Source organism: Mustela erminea, chromosome 6, assembly GCF_009829155.1.
Source record: "Mustela erminea isolate mMusErm1 chromosome 6, mMusErm1.Pri, whole genome shotgun sequence".
In the NCBI taxonomy this organism is placed as follows: Eukaryota; Metazoa; Chordata; class Mammalia; order Carnivora; family Mustelidae; genus Mustela; species Mustela erminea.
Window position 1 is genome coordinate 116,476,112 of NC_045619.1, and position 20,769 is coordinate 116,496,880.

General features: G+C 40.4%; 1 protein-coding gene and 1 non-coding gene across 4 annotated transcripts in view; one reads left to right on the forward strand and one right to left on the reverse strand.

Annotated features, from left to right (window-relative positions):
- The window catches only part of CDC123 (cell division cycle 123), a 55,847-nt gene that overhangs the window by 2,937 nt on the left and 32,141 nt on the right, over nucleotides 1-20,769 (forward strand). For all 3 annotated transcript variants that reach the window (XR_004287126.1, XM_032349404.1, XM_032349405.1), the window contains exons 2-4: nucleotides 1,959-2,030; nucleotides 15,558-15,615; nucleotides 15,868-15,900. Coding sequence is in view for 2 of the 3 variants with exons in the window: in XM_032349404.1 (XP_032205295.1) it covers nucleotides 1,959-2,030; nucleotides 15,558-15,615; nucleotides 15,868-15,900 (163 nt within the window). In the remaining variant the exon portion in view is untranslated. The remainder of the gene's footprint in view (nucleotides 1-1,958; nucleotides 2,031-15,557; nucleotides 15,616-15,867; nucleotides 15,901-20,769) is intronic.
- Nucleotides 5,793-5,917, reverse strand: LOC116594640. The gene has a single exon (XR_004287349.1). It is a non-coding gene; the product is annotated as a U6atac minor spliceosomal RNA (small nuclear RNA).

Genomic DNA, 20,769 nt, shown 5'->3' on the forward strand with positions numbered 1-20,769 from the left:
GAGTTGAAGACTCTCCAGTAGGAAGAATATGCAAAGAATTCAGAATAGAATCCAACAATAAACAAGATGTTTTGAATCTGGTCAAGGGGTGGTGCAGCCTGAAGGGAAAGTCCAGATTCAAAAATCAGACTTGAGTCTGATTGAGTGTAACTCAAAAATGATGGACCTGGACTCTGAAAACATTGATTTGGGGGCTTAGAGACATGACCAGCAGGGGAGAGGACTCTGTGCTCTCTTTGGGGTCAGGAAAACCACCGTTGATGTCTAGGAACTGGCCTTCCTGCCAGCGTTTCTCAGGCTCGGGCCCCCGAAAAGATAAACTTCAAAAATTCTCTTGGAAAACGAGTAAGAAAATTTTTCAGGATTTTAGGTAGTATTGTAAAGTGTGCAAGAACCTCCGATTGACTGCATTTATGGTTTAGTTTGCTGGGTTCATTACAAGGTAAATATTTAGGAAGGCTTGTTTGTGATTAGACAGTTGACATATTTAAAAATAAAATTGGATAGTTCTTTTGATAGTAGAGTTTTAAAATTTTAAGCAACTTTTAAGTTTCAAAGGCTCACTTGAAATTGGTTAAAATTTAGCAAATTTACAAATGGAATAGTAAGATCTGGTGGGTGACCTTAAAATCCTGAAGGACTAGGCTTTTGAATGTAAAATTATGAATTTGATAGATCAGCTGTTAATCTTTAAAACTGAAATAGTCCATGAATAATGTTTTCTGTGCACAAAAACCTTTTTTTAAAAAAAAGATTTTATTTATTTATTTGACAGAGAGAGATCACAAGTAGGCAGAGAGGCAGGCAGAGAGAGAGAGAGAGAGAGGGAAGCAGGTTCCTCACTGAGCAGAGCCCGATGCAGGGCTTGATCCCAAGGGCCTGAGATCATGATCCGAGCCGAAGGCAGAGGCTTAACCCACTGAGCCACCCAGGCGCCCCACAAAAACCATTTTTAATGTGCCAGAAAATAAGTAGATGATGCGTAAGTCGATGATGTTCTCTTGACTCTATGAAAGCAGGCCATCATTTCTTTTTACTTTTTAAAGAATACATACCTCAAAATAATAGCGTTCCTTTTATGTACCTGCGGCAGAATTGCTTGATGATTTATTATTACAGAGTAAAAAATCTAATGATCCCATGAGATTTTGAAATGACTTCCAGTTATGGCTTTGCCATCCCTTAATTATCTGAAACAGAGTAGACTAAAGCAGCTTTATAGCTCTGGCAGTCAGTTGAACAGAAAGCCACCAGAATACACCCAGACACATCATGACTTCTTAGCCCTTCACTCTCATTGCCAACCAAAGAATGGTTTCCAGATCCTAAGTCTGCCTCTGCCCTCTATCTTAGAAGATGGTCAGATGCTGTTTCTGCTTTTTTGCTACATTTTCTGGAAATACCTCCTGGTTCTGATTTCTTAAAGACAGATACTCAGAATTTTCTTGAGCTGATGCGCTTCATACTGTGATTTCAGTATGGTTCTTCGGGTTTGTCTGGTTTTGTTTTACCATGATTGTTGTAGTACATGAGCTGAAGTTAGTTTACCACAAGATTTGTTCATTTTATTCTAATTTTCAATGTGCTGCTACCAAATGTACTTTAAAAAAAAAAATTATTTATTTATTTATTTGACAGAGAGAGAGAGATCACAAGTAGGCAGAGAGGCAGGCAGAGAGAGAGGAGGAAGCAGGCCTCCTGCTGAGCAGAGAGCCCGATGTGGGGGGCTCGATCCCAGGACCCTGAGATCATGACCTGAGCTGAAGGCAGAGGCTTTAACCCACTGAGGCACCCAGGCACCCGCAAATGTACATCATTAACATTTCCTACCGTATATTAAAAATAAAGGAAATAAGTAATTAAAAAATTGAATTTTGATTTTTTGTTTCTCTCTGCTTATGTTTGGTCTTTTAAAATGATGCCTTTTTGATAAATGCCTTTTTTTTTTTTTTTTAAAGCGTCATTCTTCCACTTCCACAGAATGTGAAGGATTATTTACTCGATGATGGAACTCTGGTGGTTTCAGGAAGGTAAAGTATACCAGAAGGAATTCTTGGAGCTTTATTATGAAGAAATGTTGTGATGATTGAATCTCATTGACTACCATGTAAAATAAATACATTAGCCTTGGGACCATTCTCTACTTTTTTTTCCCTAGCTAAGATTATGTCCTTATCTTTGTCCTTTGTTTCTTGTCAATGCTCAATTAATAGTTAAAGAATTGAGTACTTCCTCCTCTAAAAGCTACCAGTTAAGAAATTGGGCAGTTATTTTCATCTTTTAACTTGAGAAAATGAGTGTGATAATTCTTTCTTCTGGAGGTAGGGAGACAGGTTGGAGGGAGAAAGAGGACATGCTATGAAAGTTTATTTATTTAAGTAATCTCTGCACCCAGTGTGGGGCTTGAACTCATGACCCTGAGATCAAGAGTTGCTTGCTCTTCTGACTGAGACAGCCAGGTGCCCCAGGATACGTCAGCCCTTAAGATAAAAAATTGTATCATGTAATTCCCTAACTTCTTCTTCCCTACGGTTAACCCCATCTCTACCTTCATGTTGTTCCTCTGTTCAAAAAGGGAAGACATTGCCATGCTTCAATCTTTTTAGTGCAAACTTGGAAAAGTTTAAGAATCATAGAATTTAATGAAGTTCCTATTTTTTCATTCAGGTTTCTGCTCAGAGGTTATGTTACCTAAGTGCTTATCTCTCACCTGCCTTAATAAAACAGCCTAATGAGAAGGAAACCTTGCTATATACTGAACTCCTTTTTTTTCTTTTTTTTTTTTTTTTTAAGATTTTGTTTATTTGTTAGAGAGACAGAGAGCATGCACACATAAGCAGGGGAAGCACCAGGCAGAGGGAGAAGCAGGCTCCCCACTGAGGAGGAGTCAGATGCCCGAATCAGTTCCAGGACCCTGGGATCATGACCTGAGCTGAAGGAAGATGCTTCAGCAGCTGAGCCACCCAGGCAGCCCTGTACTCCTTTTTGGTAGGATTCTAGGTTGGAAATCATTTTCCCTTGGCAATATTACAAAAATTTTTGATTATGGTAAAATACACATAGCTGTAGATTTCCTATCTTAATTATATTTAAGTGCACAGCTCGGTGGTACTAAGTACATTTATAATGTGCAGCCATCACCACCACCCACCTCCAGAACTCTGTTCATCTTGTAAAGCCAAAAGTCAGTCCCATGGAAACACTGCCTCTCTTCCTCCTCCCACTAGCCCCTGGCCACCACCGTTCTACTTTCTGTGCCTGTGACTGGCGTACTCTCAGTACCTACCCGAGTGGAATCGTGCAGTATTTGTTGTTTTGTGACCAGCTCTATTTCACCAGCATGATGTCGTTGGGGTTTGTCCATGTTCTGCTGTTTCAGTTTCCTTCCCTGTAAGGCTGAACGCTGCTCTGTGGCATGAGTGGGCACATTTTGGTGCCTTACGCTTCACCCCCTTGCCTCACTTCACTTTTCTGCATAATCCTTTCCTGCATGGAGTGAATCCTTGCTGGCTTCTGGAGAATTGGGACATGGACAGTTCTGTTCCTAGCTCTTGGAGCAGTGTCTGACACACAGGAGGTGCCTAATAGACATTTGCTGAAGGACGAAAATTACAAATAGAATTGTATATGTTTTCAATAACACTAATTCTTAAAAAGATGTATTTATTTATTTTAGAGAGAGAGAATGTGTGCATTCGAGTTGGGGGAGCAGAAGGAGAAAGAGTTGTTTTTTTTGTTTTTTGTTTTTTGTTTTAACACAAGCAGGGGGAGTGGGAGAGAGAGAAGCAGGCTCCCTGCCGGAACCTGGGATCATGACCTGAGCCGAAGGCAGATGCCTAACCAACTGAGCCACCCAGGCGCCCCAGAAGGAGAAAGAGTCTTAAACAGACTTCACGCTGAGCATGGAGTCTGAGGTGGGGCTCGAGCTCACAACTGTGAAAATCACGACCTGAGCTAAAATCAAGAGTCAGACGCTTATTCGGCTAAGCCAGCCAGGTGCCCCAAAGTAACACTGATTTTCGACCCGCCCCCCTTCCCTTGTCATGAATTTTCTGTGTAGCTTTCTGGATTATATTTCTGTTTTGGTATTCTCAGCCTCATAATAACTTGAAAATTATTATTTGAGAGTCTCATTAACTTAGAATAATTGCAAGATGAGGAATTTTCCTATCCTAAAGGCTGAGGGAACAGCCTTAAGGAGGGCTCTGAGGCATGGAAGGTGTTGACCTGCAGGACACTACAAAGAGGTCATGTGGCTGGAGCAGGGAGAGCTGAATTGTGTAAGAGTTGGTAACTGCCATAGGGGAGGTGATAAGAGGGTGTGTGAGAGTCCTGTTAAAGATCTTAGAATTTGTTCTGAGGTCAGTGGGAATGCATTAAAGAGCTCTGACCAAGAGAGTGACGCTGGCAGATTACAGGTTTTGAACTAGGACCAGTTACCATGTGGAAATTGAAGACCAGTTAGGAGGGTACTGCCTTGGATCCAGTACGAACTGACAGTGGCTTGAACTATGGTGGTGTCCCTGAAAGGGGAGAAGTGAATGGATTTGCGGTGTCTTGGAGCTGTGCCTTCAGGACTTGGTGACAGAGAAGGAGGTGGCAAGAATCACCCTCTCATTTTTGGCTGAACAGCTAGATGAATGAAGATTTTGCTCAGGCTGAGAAAAGCCTTTGATTTGAAAAGGGAGGTAATTTTTAGATTGGATTCCTTTTCTAGGTAAAAACTTGAAAATTATAGGTGTAACTTAAATGACTATTCTACTACAGGTGTGATCGTAAAACAAAGGAGAGATAAATACAGACACCTGTTTCATCACCTCTTCCATGAAAAATACCAAACATTTCCAGTCCCCAAGAAAGTCCCTACTACCTCTTTTTGGTCAATCCTGCCTACTTCCCCCTGCCCCACCCCAAGCAAATGCTGATCTGATTTACATCTCTGTGCCTTAGTTCTGCCAGTTCTAGAACTTTCTGTAAGTGAAATATAGTATGTATTTTGTGTCTGGCTGCTTTAACTCCACATAATGCTTTTGGGATTCATCTCGGTTGCTATGTTTTATAGCTAAGTAGCTTTTAAAAATGTGTCTTCTTTTTTGCTTTCAAAGATTTTGTTTTTAAATAATCTCTATGTCAACTGTGGGCCTTGAACTTAAAACTCTGAGATCTAGAGTCCTATGTTCCACCGACTGAACCAGCCAGGTGCCCCAAATATGTCTTTTTAAAGCTCAGTATTTGTGTTTTGTGTCTGGGCTTGGTTGTGTGTGGGCTCCTTAATATATTCCTTGCTATCCTAATCTTTTTTTTTCCCTTAGAGTCAGTGATACTTTATTTTATGTTATTTTATATTATTTTTTTTAATCTATGAATATATTTTTTAAAAGACATTATTTATTTATTTATTTGACAGAGAGAGAGAGATCACAAGTAGGCAGAGAGGCAGGCAGAGAGCAAAGGGGAAGCAGGCTCCCTGCTGAGCAGACATCCCCCCCCAGTGCGGGGTTTGATCCCAGGACCCTGAGATCATGACCTGAGCCGAAGGCAGAGGCTTAACCCACTGGGCCACCCAGGCACACTGAACATTTTTTTTTTTAAGTTTTTATTCAAATTCCAGTTAGTTAACAGTGTACTATTAGTTTTAGGTTTGTTGTATAGTGATTCAACACTTCATACATCACCCCGTACCCATCATGACAAGTGCACTCCTTATCCTCATCACCTAATTCACCCATCCCACACCCACCTCCCCTCTGGTAACCATCAGTTTGTTCTCTGTTGTTAGGAGTCTGTTTCGTAAAAAACGATGGTTAGAGCCTCAAAGTAGGTGGCAGTGCCTTAACCATATATGTGTTGTTAGGCCCGAGAGTCTCTTCCATCCTTGTAAAGGGGAGTGTCAACCCACTCTCAGTTCATGTAACACTTGCTATCCTAATCTGTTTTACCTTCCAGTGAAGAGTGGGGGATTAAAAAAATAAGATGAGAAGACCCTGTGGAACTTTAATTTACCCCAAAATAACATAATTTAACCTAACCTTAATGGATATCAAAATATTAAATGGGCTAACAGTTTTGGTTGTGGTAACCTTGGAGAACAAAACAACTTCCGAGTGAATAATATCTAGACTCACTAGTCACAATATCAGTCATCACTTACTGATTCAAGGTATTGATCAACAGAGCAAGTTACCCTGCGGATAACAGCACAGTCTTATTACAGAGTTCATATCAGTAGTAGGATTCATGGCCTCCAATCAGGAGATCCTAATGGTTTTCTTTTGTTCAGCAATTAAAGCCCTACATGATTTCATTTAGGGCAGAGTAATCCAGATTGGATTCTACCAGTAATTTCATCCTGAGTTCAGATAGTAATAGCTTTAGGTGAATGTATGTTTATTTAAAATATTATTTATAGAGTACCATAACTGCATCTATTGTTTTGTGAACATTTTAGCTCCTTTGTATGGAATGTTGCCCTGCATCAAAGAATACATTATTATAGTTACAGATAAATAGAGTAGAGTTAATGAACTAGAGTTACTGAGTATTCTTTTATTGTGAGTATGTCAGTAGTGAACTACTACTTGTTATTTGTACATACTGAGATAGATCAGTTAAGCATCTTTCTTTAGCATAGACCATGATTTGGTTTTATTTGGTAAAATAAATTCTGAGATGGTAGGGAGTGGGACCAATATGAATGCTTAGAAATTCCATCATGTGTAAAATTGCCCCCATCTCATTTTTAATTATCAAGGTGTAATACTTGCTCATGATAGTAAACTTGAAAACTACACAAAATATAAAGAAGCAGAAAAATCACGTATAATTCCACCATCTTAAAAGCAAATGCTGTTCAAATATTGGCATATCTTCTGTAGTCTTTTTTTTTTTTTTTAAAGATTTTATTTATTTATTTGACAGAGAACACAAGTAGGCAGAGAGGCAGGCAGAGAGAGAGGAGGAAGCAGGCTCCCTGCTGAGCAGAGAGCCCGATGCGGGACTCGATCCCAGGACCCTGAGATCATGACCTGAGCCGAAGGCAGCGGCTTAACCCACTGAGCCACCCAGGCGCCCTCTTCTGTAGTCTTTTTAAATACTTTTTTAGCCTAAATTATGAGCATACTACATAGATAATTTTATATTCTTTTATCATTGAAACCAGAGTGTAATTTTTCCATGTTTTTAAAATGGCATAAAGTTATTTTTAATTGCATAATTTTTGCATATAGTTTTTTATTACTGATTTAATTTCATAGTTGGACATACATAGGTCATTTACAACTTTACTGAAAAATAATTCAGTGAACATATTGTTTTGTGGAACACTGTTTGCATTTGGGATTATTTCTGTGCAATAAGAATCCTAGGCTCTAGTCACATGGAAAAGGTTATAAAAATTTTTAAGATGCTTGACCAGGGGACGCCTGGGTGGCTGTTTGTTAAGCATCTGGCTTCTGTTCAGATCATGATCCCAGGGTCCTGGTCCAGCCCCATATCAGGCTCCCTGTTCAGTAGGAGTCTGCTTCTGCCTCTCCCTCTGCCCTTTCCCCTGCTCATGTGTGCATGCTCTCTCTCTCAAACAAATACATAAAATTTAGGAAAAAAAAAAAAGACTCTTGACCAGTATTGCCAAATAGCTTTTGTAACCATTGTACCAGTTTATGGTCTTAACACTAGTGTATTAGGATACCCATCTCAGAAAGTGAAATTCTTAATTAAATGCTTTCTTCTAGGTTTCCAAGTTAGTTGTTACAACAAAGAAAATAAAAGACAGACCAAGTCTTTGAATATAATTTCCTCAGTTTCAGCTCCCATGAAGTGAATGTGGCCTTTTATCTCCTTAACCTGCCATTCAGCACTCTCTTGTTTGTTCCCTGGGTCAAATGGGGTGATTTTGGTTTCAAGTAATAGCATATCTTCTGTGGTCCAAGGGTTTGTGTGGCCCCCAAACTCATATGTTGAAATCCTAACCCCCGAAGATATTTGTTATTAGAAGGTGGAACCTTTGGAAGGTGATAAGGTCACGGGGCTGGAGGCTTCATGAATGGTTTTTATGCCCTAATGAGAGGTACCCCAGAGAGCAACCTTGTGCCTTCTGCCATTTAAGGACACAGCAAGAAGGTGGCTATCTGTAGCCTGGAAGAGGGCTATCACCAGCACCTGACCCTTTTGGCACCCTGATCTTGGACTTCTAGCCTCCCGAACTGTGAGACATAAATTCCTCTTCATACCCGGTGTATGTTATTTTGTTACAGTAGCCCAGACAGACTAAGACAATATCCAGTTTTAAACATGGCTTAAATAAGGAGGCAAATAACTTATTTCATAAGAAGCCCTAAGGCATGGCAGTTATTGTAAAGTATAGTAGTTCAGTGATGCTTCTCTCTGAATTTCCTGGTTTTCCTCTAGAGAGTCCAGGTTCACCATAGTCGGTTCAAAGATCATGTCCTCACAATATCATATCCAGAGATCCTGTCTCATGTCCCTCTTTAAGAGCAGGACAAACTTTCTCAGTAAGTCTCTAGCTCTTGTTGGTCGGGGACGGGTCCCTCACTGGTAGGGGGGGATGGAATAGCCGGGAGTGGTAGATTAGTCTGTACATACTGTCGTGGCTGGGGAGAAGTCCATAAGGCACAGGGGCACTTTGTTTCTGGACACATTGGAGGTTTTATTAACAGAGAAGTGGGGAAGTGGCTGTTGGGGTCTGCCATAAGTCTCGATTCTTCATGCCTAATCTCCCATTACCTCCACATAGAGGACATTTTTTCACTCCAGACTCTCAGCTCTATAAGGTGTCTTGTTTATACTTAAAAAAACAGTCTGGGCTCAATAAGTATTTGTTGAATGAGTGAATAAATGAACATGATTACTTCACTCTTTCCCCTGGCGGCCTAAATGGAGTCAGATGAATGGTACACACCAAGGATGGTAACTGGGTTTATCTTGTTTGCCAGTTCAGATCTCCTGGTAATGGTTTCCAAAATTTAGAAAGGGTTCTGAGGCTATATCCAGGGTTCAGTGAGAAAGAATGCTTGATTTGATTATTATTGCCTACAGAGGGTATGGGAAAGGAAGCTGATAATGTGCATTTCTAGTATAGGTGATGATTCTTTTTATTGTACATTATTGGGTGTGTCCCACCCTCATGAGATGGGTGCCGAGTGCGCTACAGAAATAACAAGATGGGGGATACACTTCCTGGGGAGTCTCTCTTTAGTAGCCAAGTCAAAGATATAAATAAATAGAACTCTGTTTTCTTGGAATAAAAGCATCTGTTCTTCTAATAATGTTTTTGAAGTTTAAATAATCAGTGGGGTGATTCAGGAAGTTTTTATGTAGAGGTGATACTGGAACTGGGCTCATAGGTTGGATCTGACTCAGGTCATTTGATGCACTGCTTCCAGGAATTAATCTTTACTTGTCCCTTTCTGATCCCAAGTTCTTTCATCACTTGTCTCCCTAAGGCAGAAAATAATAAATAAGACGCCAGTTATAAAACCCATATTAGGTGTGTTCATGATTTGAATCTTCACAACTCTTCGGGATAGCTGCTACTATCCTGATTTTGTAGATTTTTTAGATGGGATAATGGTGCAAAGCTCTTGAGAAACAGTGGTGGAACTGACCCACTAAAGCTCTTTCTGATCCAAAGCCAGTTCTCTTAAGGTTTCCCATTGTTCTTATGTTCCATCTCTGTGCTGGATATGATACAAGAAATGCAGAATACCTTAAATATTAGCATCATACTTCGGCCAATTCAGTCCTCAGTAGTCAGAGATATACCTTAGAAAGCCAGTCTGGGAAACTTGCAGATTTATACTCACCCATCATCTACGGTGACCAGGTTTTGGGACATACCTCATAGCAGGTACTGCAATAAATTCTTCTGAAGAAGTATATGGATACACTGGTCATAAATATGATGTTTTAAAGACTTTTTAAATTTATTTGACAGAAATCACAAGTAGGCAGAGAGGCAGGCAGAGGGGAGCAGAGAGTCCGATGCACAGCTTGATCTAGGACCCCGAGATCATAACCTGAGCCGAAGGCAGAGGCTTAACCCACTGAGCCACCCAGGTGCCCCATAAATAATGATTTTTTAAAATGTATTTCATTATACTAACAAAGTGATGTTTTAGAGCAGCGAAATACATTTTCAAGTTCATTGAGTACCTTTTGTATTGTAAGGTTAAATAAACCTTATTAAAGATAATGTATTTAAAAATGTGTGGTATTTAAAAAGAGGTAAGAGAAAGTCTGGCTCCCTGGGCCGGGTTTCACTAGTGGCAGTGTGTTAGCATTATCACTGTACTATAGCATCTGGTTCTTAGCTTCATGGATCTGGCAAGTCAGTTCTTTAGGAATGTGAAGGGTTGGTAAAAGTTCAGGAACTGGGGTGCCTGGCTGGGTCAGCCAGTAGAGCATGCGACTCTTGATCTTGGGGTTGTGAGTTCAGGCTTCACATTGGGTGCAGAGATTACTTTAAAAAAAGAAAATCTATGGAACTGATTGATACATGTTAAACCAGATTGATTGAATGATTGACAAGCCAGTGTGTCAATTTCTTGATTTATGAAGGAGGGTATGTCTTTCCAGTGATTGCTACTGTATCGTTTGCCATGTAATATACCCTCAACAAATTCGAAGGGAACCACTGTTGGTAGCTTTGCATTTATTAGCAATATACTTCACTATTTCTTGGTATTAGATCCACCTTAGATATTATTTCTTGACTTGTATTACAGTGTTTGAAGATTTAGTTTTATTGTGCCTTCTCTACGTTCATTACAGTTTTTGGTTAAGTGAGAGTCACTATTTACAATATACCACATTATTGTGGCTGCTGAGCCACACTGTACTGTGAGTACCTTTTCTTTCCTAATAACCATGCTCTTTAAATGTGCTTTGTTTTCCATGTGTCTCTCACTAATACCTAGTAACTGTTCAGGAGACAGGTCATAGCCTGTTAGCTATTTCTCTAAATACTCATGGACACTTCCAAATGGATCACTTCCATTTTCCTTTCCTGGATATTTCACTTTAGCAATCCCCGTCGTCCTGTTCCGCCTGGTAGCTCTTCAGGTCTGGTATACAGTTGTCATCCTGATACTTTACTATTTTGTGTTGGATTTTCTCTCCCTTGGATATCACATTTTTGGGTCTCTTGAGTTACTTGTTTTATTGACTCTTGTGCTCTGCAGTGCATAGGAGGAAACACTTTTGAGTCTTTCCATACCTGAAAAAATTTTTTATTCTACTATAGATTTTCCGGGCGGTGGGATGGGAGCATGAATTGGCTTAGTATGGGATTCTAGGCAGAAAATTTACCTTGTGATTTTGAAGGTATGGTCTACTGTCTTCTAGAATGCTGTGAGGTCCTTCGTCACTTTGATTTGTCTCCTTTATTATGACCCAGTTTTCTTTATGAATGTTTTTAAGAATTCCTCTTTCATGTTCTTATATTTCGTGATAGTCCTCTGAATGGCCCAAACATGCTGACTTAGAACAATAAACATTTTGTTTGTCCGTGATTGCTCAGGTGGGTGTTGAGAGACAATTCTCGCATCTCAGTTATTGCTTGTCTTGCACGCAGAGGCACTAAAGCTTTTGTTCTTGACTATCCTTTCTAGGATGTTTATATAGCAAACAGCTTGGAAGGTAGAGGTAGTGGCTCCCTCCCTAGCAGAGAGCAGGTTTATTTACTGTCTAGTGCAGGTAAAGACAAGTGTCTGCCCTTGGGTCCCAGACCGAACAGGTTCACCTGCAGCCCATTATAAAAGATGAGGTTCCCTAAATTCAAGGTTCCTCAGTTGTGAGGCAAACCTGGGCCACTCTTTGACCTCCCCTGGGACAGAGGGGCCAGTAGAATCTGATGGACAGATGAAGTTCATGCTTGATGCTGTGCTGTAGGTCAGAGAGTCCTTTGTTTCTGACCTAGGCGTCTTAGGTCTTCTGCCAGAGTCCAAGAAACTGTGATGAGCTAGCCTGTTAGCTTGCAAGTAGGGTAAAATCTCAGAACCCCTACACTTCTTCATACCGGGTGAGTCTTCTCTTGGTCTTGCTAAGATCATGTTGTTGTCATTTGGTGGTTCTGCTGAATACTTGGGTGCTTTTTAGGGTGGCCTCATTCCCATGTCTGGCCATTGATGCTGGCTGGGCCTCTCTTTCCATGTGGTCTCTCATCTCAGAAGACTACCCTAGCATCTTCACATAGTTGGTGGAAGCATTCCAAACAGGAGAGCAGAGGCTGTAAAGGCTTCTGACACCTAGAATTACATGGTGTCAGTTGGCTACATTTTGTTGGTCACAGTGAGTCTTGAAGTCAGTTTAAATGAAAGGAGTGGGGGACATAAATGCCACTTTTTGATGGGAAGAGTGGCAAAGTCACCCCATAGAGGAGTGTGTCAGACTAGATGGGAAGAATGATTGTGGTAGCCTTTGCAAGTCGCCTGAGTCTTCCCCCACCCCGCATTCACTGTGCTGTGTACTTGGTGAGCCCTTCCCTTCTAGAGATGTATTTTTCAGTTTGGGAACATTTAAAAAATACTCTATCTTTGGCAATTTTCTCATATTTTCTGGTTTCTTTTTCTCGAGCTCCTATTATTTAGATACTGAAGCTTGTTGGAATCTCTGAATTGTATCATTCTTTCTCTGTTATCTGTCTTCTTGGTTCTTTCTGGGAAATTTCCTTCATTTTGCCATTCATTCTGTTGAATTTTTTTTTTTTTTTAAAGATAGTATTTTTCTGACAGAGAGAGAGAGAGAGAGAGCACAAGCAAGGAGAGCAGCAGGCAGAGGGAGAGAGAGAAGCAGGCTCCTCGCCGAGCAGGGAGCTTGATGCAGGGCTCAATCGCAGGACCCTGAGCTGAAGACAGATGCTTAACTGACTAAGCTACACAGACGCCCCCATTTTATTAAATTTAAAAAATTTATTTCTTTAAAAGATTTTATTTATTTATTTGACAGAGAGATCACAAGTAGACCGAGAGGCAGGCAGAGAGAGAGGAGGAAGCAGGCTCCCTGCTGAGCAGAGAGCCTGATGCGGGACTCGATCCCAGGACCCTGAGATCATGACCTGAGCCGAAGACAGCGGCTTAACGCACTGAGCCACCCAGGTGCCCCAAAAAATTTTTTTATTTTTAAGAAAAAATTTATTGACAGAGCACAAGTGAGCACAAGCAGGGGGAATGGGAGAGGAAGAAGCAGGCTCCCCACTAAGCAGGGAGCCTGACATGGGGCTTGATCCCAGGACCCTGGGATCATGACCTGAGCCCAAGTCAGATGCTTAACCTACCGAGCCCCCCAGGTGCCCCCTATTGAATTTTTAAATAGCAGCTGCCATGTTTTCATTTCTTTAGGTTTAATACTGTCCTCTGTTCCTTTTTTTCCTTTATTTGAAAAAAAAAATTTATTTATTTTTTAAAGTAGATTCTCTGCCCAGCAGGCAGCCCAAGGTGGGGCTTGAACTCATGGCCCTGAGATCGAGACCTCAGCTGAGATCAAGAGTCAGATACTTAGGGTGCCTTTGTAGCTCAGATGGTTAAGTCTCTGCCTTCAGCTCAGGCCATGATCCCGGGAGTCCTGGGACAGAGTCAAGCCCGCTTCTCCCTCTGCCTCTGCCTCTCTCTCTCTCTGTCTCTCATGAATAAATGAAATCTTAAAAAAAAAAAAAAAGAAAGTCAGATGCTTAACTGACTAAGCCACCTAGGCACCTCTCCTTTGTTCCTTTCTTACAGCTTCCTGTTTTTCTCTCATGGGTGCAATGTCTTCTTTTATCTTTTTATTAATGATTTTTAAAAATACTTTTCACCTGGTCCCTTTAATGTCTGTTTCTTATATATTACCTTTTCTCTCTCCTTTTAAAAATACTATTTTTCATCTTGGAGCCTTTCTTTAGTTTTGTATGATTCTAGGCCTTGATTCCTGTTGGACATACACCTCAAACTCATACTCATTCACTCTGTACCCAGATGAGGCTTGCTGACTAAGATTGCCAGCAATCAGCAGGTACTGATGGAAGTTTTCCAGATGACTCTTATCTGTAGGTCTGTCCTCTGAAGTGTTTAGTTTCTACAGAGAAAAGTCTTGTAATCTGTGTGTGTTCTGGGAGCAGGGTGGGAGGAAGGGGACTGGTGGCCTCTGTCAGTGTGACTTTCACATGGCTTCTCATCATACTATAGCATTTCACCCTCTTTTTCTTCTGGGGCATTATGGACCTGAGTCCTTAGCCTCTTTGGCTCATGGAGAAGGATTAGTTGTTAGGGTATGCAAGGTGAGGAGGGCTGTGTGCGGACTGCCTCTGCTGTGGGCACAGGTCACCTGTTGGTAGCCCAGAGCTTCGTCTCCATCATCTGTGGTATGTCCTGCCTGTTGCTCACTGGGTTATCCTCCTCATTGGCTTTCTGTTTCCTAAACTTTTTTTGCTGTCTCTTTTCTGCAGTTGTCTCCTTTTTGGTCCCTTTTTTCTCCTTAGGATTTTCCCTAAGGATTTTCGCCATTTTAGTGGCGTTTCAAGAGGGGGCATAGGATAGAGAACTGCCCATGGTCATCCAGAACCCTCCCTTTCCCTCTTTGAAGTTTCTTGGTATAGATCCTGTGCTGGTTCCTGTTCTGATTATTATTGTTTTCATTGATGTCGTGAGTTCTTTACGGGCCAATTATTTGTGGTTTATTGTTTCGAGAGGAAATACTCTGTTTTCAGCCTTTGCTTCCTCCCTAGGCGATGAAGATTGGCTGTTCGCTGGTCCTTTCCAACATGTGCTTTGCTCACAGGCTTCTTCAAAGATAGCATGTCTGAGTCTTTCTCTCTCTGTCTCCCCCACACCTTTCTGTTGTGCCTGTCCCGATCCAGGGTAATTGTTGACACCAGCCCACACACTGCGTTATCACAATATAAGCGAAAGATTCCTGATTTTGCTACCTGGGGGTATTCCAGCTCTTCGGTAGAACAGCTCTCTGGATGATTCCTTTTGGCTCCTTCATCTCACTTGATCTTCCTTGTCTGTGGTGGCCCTTCCTCATATGTCGGGATTCAGAGTTGTAGATGACTGCTCGTGTCCTCAGAGCCGAAGTTCAAGGTTTTCTCTTCCTTGGTTCTAGTGATTTCTGAGAAGAGGGCAAAAAGTGTTTCTTCTCTTATCGGAAGCGTACTCTTTAATTTTATATCAGCTTTTATTAGTTTCTGTCTCAAAAAATGAACCTTTTTTTTTTTTTTTAAGATTGTGTTTATTTATTTGAGAGAGAGAGAGACAGAGCATGAGTGGGGTGAAGGGGCAGAGGGAGAGGGAGAAGCAGCCTTCCCACTGAGCAGGGAGCCTGGCGTGGGACTGTGTCCCAGGAGCCTGATACCGGGCTTGATCCCAGGACCCCAAGATCATGACTGAGCTAAAGGCAGACACTTGACCGACTGAGCCACCCAGGTGCCCCTAAAAAATGAAATTTTCCTAACATCCTCTAATTCTGAGGCTATCTTTCTTTATGTTTTTTCCCCTTATGAAAGGATGACTACACATGGTACCGAAGCATTTTTCTTGCTTAATTTTTTTTTTATGTTCTTGTAGGGAAGATCCACCAACACATTCTCAACCAGACAGTGATGATGAGGCAGAAGAAATACAGGTTTGTTCAAAACATAAAATCCATTCTATAGACTCTTGTAATTTAAATGAGCCCTGGTTTGGTTCTGATATTTACATCTTAGCATACATTTGGTAAAGTGAGATATTATACAAAAACCTCACTTTGACATGTAGTTTGTCTTCAGAAAGAGGTGTTCTTGTATTTATGTATCAGTTTTAGATGGAGCATTGCTTTTTGGAAGCCCAGTATACTAACCACATTTAATATTTTGTTTCTGTCCTCTTCGTGCAGTGGTCGGATGACGAGAACACCGCTACGCTTACGGTAAGAGCAGAGCCATACCAGTGTGGGGACAGCCTCACACTATTGCTTAGGACGCTTCAGGGTTTCAGTTCACATCTCTCTCAATCTCTTTTACTCACTATTTCAGATGTATGCTTCTCTGTTGGTTTTGGTAGATTACTTTGAAAAGTAACTTGAATCATTGTTTATAGGCAAATATGGCCTGCCCTTCTTTCCCTTTGATTTCAAAGGAAGTATTTTAAGTGCGTAGTTGGTGCCTTGGCTTGTTTCTGTTGAGCTCTGAAAGAAGTAATTAAGCCTAACATTGAGTTTTGAGGTTCCCAGATCTGTGGAACCTGAATTAAAGTAAAATCTATAGTCACTTATTTAAGTATATTTAAATGGCATAAAAATTACAGTTTCTTTCAAAGGAGAGCAAAGAAGTGTGTGGCTTTAACCAATATCATAAAAATGTAGAAGTTGATTGAGTATATTATGGTCTTTGATGCTAAGAATGCTGTTGTCTAATTCAACTTGAAATATATTTTTAATAGAAATACTTTTTAAAGGAATGAGTATGGTAAAACATGTATTTCTAAAAATATAGTAGATAAATGAAACTTATTATAACTTGAGATAAAAGAGAAAGGTTTTTATATAATTTCCTGCAGATATATGTACCAAGCACAAGGGAAACTAGTTTTAGGGAAAGTTATAGTCTAATACAGCACTAAATAAGATACTTCTATTTATTTTAATGGAAGAGAACTGGTATCCACAGTACAAGAAAAGTAAGTGGAGATGCCTAAACCAGTATATTTTCTTAGGTATGAAAAGCACGCCAACATATGCAGAAAGAGAAAATTTCAGTGCCTTATTTTACAGTTGCTCTGCGTGTCTGAAAATCCTGTTCAGTTAAACATGCATATTTGTGATCTCTTGTATTTAGGGCACTGTAGTGGGTTCTGAACAAAGATGAATTTGGTTTGATTCCTGCCAGTAGTGAGTTTATAAACCTGCAGGGAAAGATGCCTCAGTTTGGGGGTAGATGGTGAAGTGCTGTCGGAACACAGAGGGTAACAATTGGAACTGAGGTCATCTAGAAATGGGGAAAGGGAAACATAGTATTTGAACTAGACCCTAAAAGTGGTGAGGATTGTCAGTGCCAGCTCCTGCTTTCTTTTTTTTTTTTTTTTAAAGATTTTATTTATTTATTTGACAGATAGAGATCACAAGCAGGCAGAGAGAGAGGAGGAAGTAGGCTCCCCGCTGAGCAGAGAGCCTGATGCAGGGCTCGATGCGGGGCTTGATCCCAGAACCCTGAGATCATAACCTGAGCCGAAGGCAGAGGCTTAACCCGCTGAGCCACCCAGGTGCCCCCAGCTCATGCTTTCTAATAGATGGCTAGATAGGGAAATTAATAATTTACATGTGTATATGTACCAAACTCTGTTCACTAAGGACTGGAAGCAGTGATGTGGTGACATCATGGTGGCAGGTATGGTGAGCATACCTAGTGCCCTGATCTTGGTTTCCAGATACCCTCTCCACTGAAATGAGTCGAAGCCCTTTGGAGAAAGTTTAGACTGAGGGTAGGAGAGAGAAGATGAACTTGTGACTGTGTCAGAAAGTAAGAATAAGGCAGACATGTCAGCTTGAATGGAGTTCTCTTAGCCAAATAGCCAATTGTCAAAACAGGGATATTAGTGGAGTATAACCATTTGCTAAGATCAGTGATTTGTGATCCCATACTGACAATTAAATGATTGTATTAAATAAATGGGAGCAGAAGGGAAAGCTCTTTATAGTAGAAAAGGCACCAGCTCACAAATGCAGAAGGAATTACAGAATCAGAAACCATCATTTGGCAATCTTCACAGTAATACTTGATGGAGTAGATGTTAAAACTAGAGGGTGAATATTAGATGAGAAAGAGGATACTTTAATACTCTCAAGATATTTCCACCAAAATTACTTGTTAATTATAAAGAGGAAAATAGTGACTTTATAGTGGGAAGACCTGGTAGCTGAATGATCATAGTTAACCTTGTCAGTGATGGCGCAGACCTGCATTGTGTACCTCTTGATATGATGCACTAAGAAGGACACACCACCTGCCAAATGTGGATAACCTAAATTAAATCATGAGGAAACCTCCCGCAAACGCAGCTCTTTGGAAATTATATAGAATAATTGCTAGTACTCTTCAGAAATATCAAGGTCCTGAAAGATAAAGGACAACTGAAAGAAGGACTATTACAGATTAAAGATCGAGAAGACATGACAGCTAAATGCAGTGGTGTGATTCTGGAGTGGGTCCTTGGTCAGAAAGAAATGTTTTCTTGGGGCGCCTGGGTGGCTAAGTGGGTTAAGCCTCTGTCTTCGGCTCAGGTCATGATCTCAGGGTCCTGGGATCAAGCCCCGCATTGGGCTCTCTGCTCAGTGGGGAGCCTGCTTCCCCCCCTCTCTCTGCCTTTCTCTCTGCCTACTTGTGACCTCTCTCTCCCTGTCAAATAAATTAATAAAAATCTTTAAAAAAAAAAAAAAAGGAAAGTTTTTTTCTTTTGCTATAAGGGACATTATTGGGAAAATGGGCACATTTTGAATAAGATCTGTAAAAAAGATAATGGTATTCTATCAGTGTTAGCTCCCTGATTTTGATCATTTTGCTAGGTTCTGTGAAATCTAATATTCCTGCTCTTTTAGGAAACATACTAAAGTATTTGGAGGTAAAAGGGCAGGATGACTTGTACTTACTTAAAGAATATAAGAAGAAATTTTGTTATTTATATGTGTGTATATATAAGTAAATGCACACATCCGCATAGACCTGTAAGAGAGAGAGGTTTGGATGGGGAACGATAAAACAAACAGAGTAAAAGACTGGCTGAAGTGTATATGGAAATTCTTGCTACTCTTCTTTTAATGCTTTCTGAAATTAATTTCAAAATAAAAAGTTAGTAAATGATTTGGGTTTTGCTGGGTGGAACTAGCTGTTGTTGAGCGGGAGAATATTCACGGCGGAACATTCTTAGTAGAGGAATCTGGGCCAGGACCCAAGGAGGAAAATATAAGGTATTGATAAATGGTAAGAGTCTGTTAATCTAGATACAGAAACACTGAATTAAAAATGGGAAAACTGGGGCTCCTGAGTGGCTCAGTGGGTTAAGCCTCTGCCTTTGGCTTAGGTCATGGTCTCAGGGTCCTGGGATTGAGCCCCCGCATTGGGCTCTCTGCTCAGCAGGGAGCCTGCTTCCCTCTCTGTGCCTGCCTCTCTGCCTACTTGTGATCTCTGTCTGTCAAATAAATAAATAAATAAATAAAAATACATTTAAAAAAATGGGAAAACTCTGTTGAGGTGGGTAAATCTCAAAAGCAAGAGCAGTTTGCTAAAAGTATACGTATCAATGACAGCAGTTGTATTAAATTTTTTAAATTTATGGAGAGGCACATATTATCATTCAGTATAAATCATGACTCTAGAAGAATATGTGCAAGTCTGTAATGCTGGTTGCCTGTGGGGAGGAGAAGGGTGAAGATTAGGGAGGAGAGTGAGCAAGTAAGGAGCTTCATTTGTTTTTGTTTGTTTGTTTTTTAAAGATTTTATTTATTTGAGAGGAGAGAATAAGAGAGAGAGAGTGCGAGCAGAGAGTGAGCATGAGAAGGGGGAGGGTCAGAGGGAGAAGCAGACTCCCCTCGGAGCAGGAAGCCTGATGTGGGACTCAATCCTGGGACTCCAGGATCATGACCCGAGCTGAAGGCAGTCCCCTAACCAACTGAGCCACCCAGGTGCCCTAGGAGCTTCATTTGCATTGTAATTGTAACCTTGTCCCCTTAAGAAATTTAAAGGTCTGGGTTAAGTATACCAAATTGTTGAATGTATGAACCCATGAACACAGATGTGTGTGTGTGTGTGTATATATATATATACACGTGTGTGTGTGTGTGTATTTTTATATATTTATATATATGAGATATTTTAAAAATTTCATGATTAAAAAAAAGAAGAAGAAATACCCTTTCTGATTGGGTATGGTAGGTATAGTTGGAAAGATGGAGTTTGGATTACAGAGAGTCCCCAGATACGATGAAAAATGTGGATTTTTATCAATCACAGCAGGAACCTTTTCCTGGAAAACTGAGGTGTATTGCATATTTAAAATCAACTCTTTGAGCTATGAGCTTAAAAGAATTCTATTAGTTAAATCTGTTGAAAGATAATTTTCAAAGAGCTAGACTCATGACTCCCATACTAATATAAAAATCTTTAACACATGTTGAAGTTTTTATTTAACTCATGGGGGATCTAAACAGATGTTTTAAGTGGCTCCAAAGGGAATGCAATGGACAGACACATTTATAGATCAGAAATATTGAAATGAATATGTAAATGAGGCAGAATTGGTTTTGCCTCTCAAGGGTTGGGGAGTTGGGGGAGACACTTGGCTCTCTATCAAGCAGGGTAGAATTTTTATGTCCATAGAAATACTTTTCATTGTTATCACTTAACGAAGGTGTCAAGTTGTAAAACAGCTCATAGACCTAGCTAGAATCCAGTCATCCAGAGGGTGTGCTGTAGGAAGATAATACATAGGTCTTCCACTGAAGCACACGTTTTTTCTCCATAATATGTAAACTTTATAATTTAAGTTTGTTTTAGGATCCTTATAGCAGGATTTCCTGAAGTTGAGTAATTTGAGGATTTGAGGGAATCTGTCACCTCTCATAATACATAAAATACAAAGCAATGGGAAATTTTATGGGTTAGGAAAATTGTTTTGTCTTTGAAAGTTGAATCCTTCATGTTGTAAAATTTGTATAACTACACTGAAAATGTTGCTAATGCAGATTTTATTTTATTATTTTTTAAGATTTTATTTATTTATTTGACAGAGAGAGACACAGCGAGAG